At 31.5% G+C, this 9,971-nt stretch overlaps 1 protein-coding gene across 1 annotated transcript; it reads left to right on the top strand.

The window, feature by feature from the left end:
* Nucleotides 1–7,900: 7,900 nt before the first annotated feature.
* On the top strand, nt 7,901–9,960 carry LOC7483928 (leucoanthocyanidin reductase). The gene is made up of 5 exons (XM_002312343.4): nt 7,901–8,269; nt 8,374–8,514; nt 8,634–8,871; nt 9,237–9,440; nt 9,552–9,960. Exons 1-5 carry the CDS (start codon nt 8,066–8,068, stop codon nt 9,821–9,823), a joined length of 1,059 nt encoding a protein of 352 aa, XP_002312379.1. The 5' UTR covers nt 7,901–8,065; the 3' UTR covers nt 9,824–9,960.
* Nucleotides 9,961–9,971: the final 11 nt, after the last annotated feature.

Raw genomic sequence — 9,971 nt, 5'->3', positions numbered from 1 at the left:
AAGCTGTACGTACGCTTACTCATACATTCACCAGTTTGCCTGCACTTTAACTATCATTTTTAGCAAGTCATTTAAAATTTTATTTATTCGAATGCAAGTTAAATAACTTCCAACTAATTCCGAACTATTGCCATTAATAAGGAGGTTTGGAAAGAATATTTGCGATCGTGGTTGATCGTGATTTTAAAAAAAATTGATTTTTTTATGTATATTTTTAAATTATTTTGATATGTTGGTATTAAAAATAAATTAAAAATATTAAAATATATATTATTTTATTTTATTTTTAAGTAAAAACAATTTAAAAAACAATATTTACCATACCATATTATATACATAGCAGTGTTTGTTTTCATGGTGTCACTGTACTTTGAAAAAAAATAATATTTTTTAAAAATTAATTTATTTATGTTTTTTATTGTTTTGGTGTATTGAGATCAAAAATAAATATTTTAAAAAATATATATTATTTTAATATATTTTTATATAAAAAATATTTTAAAAAACAATTACTCATACAATATTAAAATATTATCTTTCAGACAACAGTTGTTAGGATCCAGAGACAAGGTAGACCGAGGAAAAGATTACCATACAAATGGCTCCTCTTAAATGTATGCTCTTCATTCTATATGTTTTTATTTAGTGCTCATTAACTAGTGTGTAGTGTGGTAATAGTTTTTTTTAAGTGTATTTTATTTAAAAATATATTAAAATAATTATTTTAAATTTTTAAATTTATTTTTAATATTAGCATATCAAAACAATTTAAAAATAAAAAATATATAATTTAAAATAAAAAAATCATTTTTTAAAAATAAACATGGCCACGTCACGAAAACAAACACAACCGAGGACAACGATTTTTGATGCACTAAAACGCTATACAGTTCTAGTGTGAGGAATATGTATGGTCTACGTATCAGTATGTATAAAATAGGAGTTTCTGTACGGTTTTCCTGTATGAGATCGTATACATGGTCTCAATAAATCAGAAATGTTTTCACTTCCTACACCTTCCGTGTTCGTATATTTTCCATTTTTAAGAAGTTTTAACATTCTTTGTCGTCATCAAATACCATGCTAGCTAGCTAGTTCATTTATATAAATATTTTGTTAAAATCTATAATGTCTTTTATACATGGAAACGTCTCTAAATTATGTTTTCACGATGCCCAGTTACGTAGAATTAAGAGAATGCATGGAATGGTAAATAAATGATAATGGTCCAACGATGGCATAGATAAGCTGATCGTTTTACAAATCCGAAAGCATGACATTAAAATAACATTATGAGAATTTCGACACAGTTAATTAATATCATTTTTAAATAATAAAAAATTCAGACACTTGAGCATTCCTGTAAAAGAAAATACATTAACAATTCAAGTAGTATTAAAAATAATAAGATCTTTGTAGCAAGATTTTCACTCGTCAGGTACAATGTGTTACAGTCACACTCGAATTCCAAAGTTCCCTTAATTTCTATGCACTGTCTGTAGATTGATATATTTCCTAATAATAAATTATTGTTATATAGTAGCACTCGGTAAAATATTCTTAATTGTTGAGACTTCAGGATTTATTTGAAATATATGCGGTCAGAAGTAAGAAAGTTGTCTTCTGGGTCATGGAAATCAAACCACAATCACTGCGTGACTTGAAGAAATATATATCAGACTGGATCGGACACTATAACCGAAAATGAACTAAACTAGATAAATACATGCGCATGTCTTTTGTTACTCCCTAGGTTAAAAAAAAATCAATTAAATTCCTGCATGTCCCTAAATTCATTTTAATAAAATTGGTCAAATCCCAGTCTAAAAAAACAAAAGTAAATGAGTGCTAGATAGATAAATAATATGAAAAACTATAAAATTCTCTTCTTTTTTTTGTTAATGATTTTATTCCACCCTTTATGATGGAACAAGGATTCTGCCATGAGAACAATTTTGAACAAGACCAAACATCTCACGACTTGTTCTCGAGGTGCACACCAAGCCTATCATACAGCTTAAGAGAACATTATAAAAGCCTTGGATCTATGCTGAAAAACAAGGCCCAATAAAATATATTTTTATTATCCGATCATCGCCAATCGAGTTTGCTGCATGAAAGAGAAAAGTTGTTCGTTTTTTTTGGACAGGCTTGTTTTCCCTCGTGTGATTTTTTTTCGAATATTCTTGGACAGTATAAAGATCAATCATTGCCGTGTGCAAAATATACAGTAAATACCTCACAACTTTAGTGTCTGTTTGGAAATAAGGTTCCACTTGAAGTATAACCTGCATTTTATACTTAAAAACATTATTCTAAAATTTTCACTAACAAAACTGAGATTGCACCACAGGTGAACCTATGTAAATAAGTTAGTGGTGATCAGTTTCAATTTGGTTTAGTTTTTATAAAAAAAATAATTAAATCAAACTTTTTAAAAAAAAACTAGAATCAAACGAAAACCGGTTCAAACTAACCGGTTTCAGTTTGATTCGGTTTTTTTAGAACAAAAATATGTTCAAACCGGTTTGGATCGGTTTTTTTGGTTTAACTCGGGTTTTTTTCCGGTTTTTTCGGTTTGGATTTGGTTTGATTTTTTCTGTTTCATAATTATAAAACCAAAATTGAACTAAACTGGTTAGTTTTTCAATAATTTTAATCAGTTTGATCGGTTTTTTTTACAATTTAATTTTTCTAATTATTATTTTTTTTATTTTCTCAATTTAATTGTTTCCTCATCTGTAAAACAAAACAAGTGGGACAATTGCTTCACAGGTGGTCTATCTATCTCTTTTTTTTTCTCATCTATCTCTTTTTTTTGTGTTTATTAATCTTTTTTATGTGTTAATATTAAATATATATATATATATATACATATTATTTTTATATATTTTTAAATAAAAAATATTTTGAAAATCAATATCACCATACTTCTAAACGACACTTACGGTTTAAATGCTTAGAACACTTTTTTTTTTTATTTGATGTTGTTTTCTTTCATAGCCAAAATTATTCTATCCATTACCTTGTTAAGAGTAATTATATAATAAAGTAATTATATATATATTTTTAATCATGAAAAGGACTAGAATATAATATATATAATATACAAAAATAAACTTTTTAACACAAGGAATAAGTTGCCTCTACCATGAACATGGAATATTTAAATATATTAACTGCCTCTATTGCCGATGTAGTTGAATGGGATTATGTGAAGACGAGTACTTAACCCTTTTTTTTTTTTTATTAAGATCATTTTTTTCATCTCTATGAACTAAAAAACCATAAAATAAACTATTTAGATGGTAGTCCAGTGATAAGAGCTTGACATCAAGAAGTTTGCTCTTTCTGTGGTCTCAGGTTCGAGCCCTGTGGTTGCTCATATGATGGCCACTGGAGACTTACATGGTCGTTAACTTCAGGGCCCGTGGGATTAGTCGAGATGCGCGCAAACTGGCCCGGACACCCACGTTAAACTAAAAAAAAAACCATAAAATAGAATTGAAACTTCAAATCTATGCATAGAATTATAAAAAGTTTTTCACAGATAAAAGATCACAGATCATGTTAAGAAATGAATTTGCAATTCCATTAAATAAATAAAAAACGGATGGAGTTGTGTTGGAAGAATTCCTTTCTCGTCATTCAAATTAAACCCAGCAAGATTTTTTCATCTACAGTCTAGTCTAATACCAATCAACACCTATCGTGGAAATTGGGCATCCATGGTGACTAGTCGTTGAGCTTCAAATCTAAGAAACGTATTCTAAAGCAGAACCTATGGAAATTGGAAACTAATCGAGTAATGGCCATGGATACGAGTCAATGGCGTGAGCTATGTGATTTTTTTGAACTAATTATTAGCCTTTAACAGTAGTTTGATGTGCCCTTCAAACACCAAATTCAAGACTCTGACGGGGGCCAGGTAGTAGGTGGCCATACGATTTTATTATCTAGCAGCACTTAATTCGTTTTGTTTATTTTTGTATTTAAAAAAAATTAAATTTTATTTTATTTTTTACTTCAAATTAATATTTTTTAATTTTTTATATGATTTTAATGTATTAATATCAAAAATAATTTTTTAAAAATAAAAATATATTATTTAATATATATCTAAATAAAATATATTTTAAAAAATAACCACATCTACACCCCAAACAAACTCCTCGAACTCCTAACCAAGTAGCTGGCTTCTTTTGACAGCTTAGCCTAATAAAAAGGATCTTATCAATTTCGTATTCTCCAACGAATCAATTTCGTATCACCAACGATTTTATGATTAGAACGCGTAGCTGATCTGTCATCACCAACCATCTTCGCTCCCTATACGTGGTGGTCCGTAAATAAAGGTCCGGGTAGACATCTGTAAGGAGATTCGATCTTAATTGATTACAATTTACTTCTTTGCGATTTCCAGAATCCTAACACGCGTTCTAAAATAAAAATAAAATTAATATATTAGTTAATTAATTGAATTTTTAATTTTAATAATTTAATTCATTCTCTATTGTTAATAAATATATCTAGTGAGTTGATATCAAAAGTCTAAAGTGTTAATAACTGATAGTAAATAATATCTAGTAAGTCGGGTAACTGATAATTAATATCTACAAAAAATCCTATTTGATAAATATAGAGACTCTTTGGTGATAAAGTTAATACCTTTATAAAGAGGAAAAAGTACAATAATATTCTAGAAAGAGATGTTCTGAAAATATATATGTTGTAGAGAATGAAGAGATTCTGAAACTTTGTTATAAATAATTCATGGTGTATTTATAACTCATAAATTCTTTTTTTAAATGGAGATAAGGGGTTGGAGTGTAATTTTATCATTCTGATATTTTTGAGTTGTATTCTACTCAAAATAATATGTATTTGATTAATATAAAATACTTAGGAACTTGCGTTGGGTACTAAAAAAATCCACGAGGAGTGTTAGGGTTGAGTCAATTAGAGATGAGAAATGGATCCGGACACGCTACTCAGACCCAGACATGTTGGGTTCGGGGGCGCTCTCGAGCCCGAGCATGTTAGACTAGGTCGTGAAAGCCCGAGCCCATAGGGATTGCTGGGGTGCAAGCCCGACACCAAGAATGCTGGGCATGTCATGCCCACGTTAGGTGTGACAACATGGCCAGCAGGGCACGCACCTTGTCTAGAAGCCCGAGCCAATGCTCTTTAGAGAGATGAGCTTGAGCTACCATGCTTGATCCCATTCTTTTTGGTTTCTTTGATGTATTTTGGATTTGCGATACTAAACTCGGGCCCAAGAGATATTCTTGTTGAACCTATTTCAGGGTGGATTTTCTGAATTAATTTTATTTACATCCATCACTTATTAATCAAAAATTATTTTCATTGTGGTTGGTGCGAGGACAATGATAAACCAAGACTTGAGTATTTTTGTTTTACCTTTTGTTTTCAAGGAAATCCGTGGGCTTTAAACTATGTAATAATAGATGGTCGAGCATCTATGATCTCTAATTTTTTTTTAACGTTTCAATACCAAAACAGTGTTTATTATTATTATTATTATTATTATAATAATAATAAATATTTTTTAAAGGATTTTTTATTTAAAAATATATTAAAATAATTAAATATAATTTTTAACATCAATACATCAAAATAATTTAAAATAAAAAAATAATTTTATACCAATGTAGCTGAATAGCCGAACATGGTCCAGGAAGGACCGGATCTACCCCGCCAAAGTTTTGGTATGCTCTAAATAACAGCGAGAGTAAATAAACACTACAATAATTGATTTTAAAATGAATGTACAATTTCAACCATGCATAGTTTACATTATATTTGACTAAATCATGTTTAGAAACGAAGATTATGAAATGAAATCCATCTTGTTTGAAAAATAAGGAAAAGAGCAAGACAATAATGAGAAATTAACAAATTGTAAGGCAATAAATGTAAACACCTACTAAACCGACAAGGACAATCTCTTCGAAACACACTTGGAGGTTTGATGTTCCCTATAGTTTTAACTTTTGTCTGAAACTAATTTACTCATGCGCTTAATTTCCTGTTTCCAACCAAATCGTCTCTCTCTTCATCATGTTCTTTCAACACCATTTCTAACATTTTCATGTGAGATTCCAGCATATCTCTTAACTAGATTCCAAACTCAAAACTTCTCATTGGTTGCAATTAAAACCTCATCCAACTTTCATCCACATTTTTTCCCTAATGAGAATAAAACTTATTTACCGAAGCAGAAAATGACAAATCTCAATGAGTAGTTGAAATGGTGCGCCACGAGGAGAACTACTTCTGGGCGGGTATTTCTATTTTCTTATTTATTTCTTGCAAAGAAATCCCTTTGAAGAAACGAAGAAAGAAACGACTTCAAAGGAAGTCGAGGAAAAATTGAAATCTCAATCATTAAAATTAAGAGTCGTTCGTGTTTCGAGAAGAAGAAAAGAAAGAAACGTAGAAACCTAACGATGATAAGTTGAGGCCATCTGTGATCTGACAGAAGCAAATGTCATAGATGCTCTCATCCAACCATCAAAATTGTTTTTTTTTTTTTTTGAAAAAAAAATGGTATTTAGTAGGAGTTGAGATAATTAACCAGGTTCATATCATTTTATATTTTGTCACGCCGGTATCTGATAATTGATTTCAAAGAAGTTTACTGAAGAGAAACGAAAGGGAAGCAACGGACGGTAAAGATAACGAGATAATTTCATTTTCCGATCAACAACTGCAGTTCAGAGACCGTTTGTTTACAAGGTTGTCTGCGCATGTTATATAATGAAATTAAAAAATAATATTTACTGTTCATGCACCCTATTGTTTATTGTGTTTCGAATGTAGGCTGAGAAGAAACAGCTCTTCGCTGTTTTTGTGAAGAGTGATTCACTCTTAACCTTTTACGTGAATAGTCAAGTCACCTTTTATTCTTCTAGCTGGATTGCCTTCGGTTTAAAACTAAATGTATTGAACCGGGTCTGATCTAATAAAATAAAATAAAAAATTTTATTTTTTATTTTTAATTGTATTTTATTCAAAAAACTAGTATTTAACATTATTTAATGACACTACATAAATTAGACGGAGATCGCTTAATGACGTAGTATTTGCAGAATTTGATCGCAATCCCAATTTTATTCCTGATGATATTTTATATGATGTTGTTGCGCGCTTAAGAAACCAAGAAAACTGTAATCCTTGTTGGATGTATTTCATACGTGATGGAATTGTAGATAGTTTAATGGAATAATAAAAAATATTTTATAAAAAATATTATTTATTTCATGATGTAATAGAAATTGTTAAATCTACAATATTTAAATTAAAAATCATCAATATTAATAAATATTTTTTTAAATTATTTTACAATTATAATTTCAACTATAATTTCAATCATGTATATATAAATACCAAACCAACCTCGAGTGAAATCCAGCCACAGATGCCAGATTAGCACATAAAAATACAACTCTTAAAAGGACGCCAGTCAATGATTGCAAACCCATTAATTACTTAAATTTTAAAATTTAATCAAAACTCGATAAAAAAAAGAAAGCTTACAATTTGGTCATGCAACCTCTGATTCTTTCTAAACTAGGCTGTCATTGATCGCATGGAAGAACCAACTTGCAGGAGACTTTGGGGTTGGAGTCCTCCTGCACGAGTTTAGCTACCCGTCAGTGTTGAGAAGAGAGCTAGGTGACGAAGCTAAGAGTCAACCATGCTTCAATAGCACTAATGGGCTTGATCTGGTGAGATGCGTATCACTTCATTAAGATAATAAAAAGTTAGGCCAGTTTGGACTGTTGAAGGGCAGCTGAATCAAAACTGCTAGGACCGCAATTAATTAATTAATATTCCCGTAACATTCCCTATATAAATGTATCGTAGTAACTGCACGATTATATCTCAAAATTGCCAATCCTTTTCTTCTTCTCAGAAACTGTGGCAATTTCTTTCTTTATTGTTTACACACAAGTCCATTAATTTTAAGCCCTCCTCTTTTATGTTTATTAATTAAATCCGGACGACAGAAAAGCAAGAAACTATTTATATAGTTGCAAGCATGACTGTTTCAGCTTCTATCCCCACAGCGAAGAGTCGAGTACTCATAGCCGGAGCAACTGGTTTTATCGGTCAATTCGTGGCCAAAGCTAGCCTAGACGCCGGTCGACCAACCTATGTTCTTGTCCGCCCTGGCCTTGCTGGCTGCCCTTCCAAGTCCAGAGTTCTCAAATCTCTTCATGACAAAGGAGCCATAATTTTACATGTATGTCTCATAAGATTACTACAATGTGAAATGTTATATTTTCTATAATCATTCAACTCCCCCCTCTAATAATTTCTGGCGTGTGTTCTTTCGATCATATATAGGGGTTGATTACTGACAGGGAAAACACGGAGAAAATACTTAAAGATCACGAGATTGACATTGTAATATCAGCAGTTGGGGGTGCAAATGTATTAGACCAAGTTGCCCTGGTAGAGGCTATCAAAGCTGTTGGAACCGTTAAGGTAGTAATAATATTTAAGTTTGTTAAGATTCTCATTTTATATGTATAGAAATAATTTCGAGTGAGGAAAATATAAGAAATCAATTTCATTAACAAAGTGGGTGTTTATTTATGTTGCAGAGATTTTTGCCATCAGAGTTTGGGCATGATGTAGTGAGGGCTGATCCTGTAGAGCCAGGGATGCAGATGTACAATGACAAGCGTGTAATCAGACGGCTGATTGAGGAGTATAGGATACCCTACAACTATATTTGTTGCAATTCAATTGCTTCTTGGCCTTACTACGACAACAAGCACCCTGCTGACGTTCTGCCTCCTTTGGATCACTTCAAAATATACGGTGATGGCACCGTTAGGGGTACGCCACTCCTGTCTGCAACACCTTTCTTCTTCTTCTTCCTCCTCCTCTCCGGCTAAACAGAGTGTTTTTAATATAGATAGATGTTATTTTTTAAAGTGATTTCTACTTGGAAATATATCGACCTATCAGCTATATTAAACCTCAATTTTTTTTTTAGAACAAACCTTAAGGGCTGGAATGGGAGCAAAGGCATAATATTAATGTTTTTTTTTTTCTTTTTGTCGTAATGATATAATTTGAAAAAGGGTTTATAATGGGGAAAAATATAATAACAATTGAAGTGAATTTCATGAAAGAAAAAAAATATAGGGGACTTGTGCTCAGTAATGAAATGGCTCTGATGTCTATCATGATCCATGCAGCTTACTTTGTTGCTGGCACTGACATTGGGAAATTTACAATGAAAATTGTGGATGATGTGAGAGCTATCAACAAATCAGTTCATTTTCGACCATCCAGCAATTTCTATAACATGAATGAGCTTGCATCTCTGTGGGAAAAGAAAATCGGAAGAACCCTCCCTAGAGTTACAGTCACTGAAGAAGACCTACTTGCTATTGCTGCAGGTCTTCCTTCTAATTCTGGTTTCTCTCTATGACATATTAATTTTTAGTTTTAAAACATATAAAACACTGCAAGTTATTTTTGTTTTTGTTTTTGTTTTCCCCGTTCGACAGAGAATAACATACCAGAAAGCATAGTTGCATCATTCACACATGATATATTCATCAAGGGTTGTCAGTCTAATTTTTCAATCAATGGCCCTGATGATGTGGAAGTTGGCACTCTATATCCCGATGAAGCTTTTCGTACCTTGGATGAATGTTTCGATGATTTTGCTCTCGAGTTGAAGGACAATAATAAGGATCTAGGCAGTAACGGAAATGCTACTCCAAATCATGTGGTCGAGTCACTGGCTCTATCAGCACCCTGTGGTTTGTTGGTGTGACAAAAAATAATCATGGCCTCTCTTTTTCTTGGACGACAAGTGCTTGAATAATGTTGCTAGGCAACACCATTTGCTTGTACGATTTACTTGGATTCCCATGATTTGTTGAAACAGTAATGGATTTTTATTTATATTCATTTTGCAGTGA

The sequence above is a fragment of the Populus trichocarpa genome, chromosome 8 (assembly GCF_000002775.5).
Source record: "Populus trichocarpa isolate Nisqually-1 chromosome 8, P.trichocarpa_v4.1, whole genome shotgun sequence".
Classification (NCBI taxonomy): Eukaryota; Viridiplantae; Streptophyta; class Magnoliopsida; order Malpighiales; family Salicaceae; genus Populus; species Populus trichocarpa.
The sequence above is the reverse complement of the archived record's forward strand: the minus strand, read 5'-3'. Positions and strand labels throughout refer to the sequence as shown.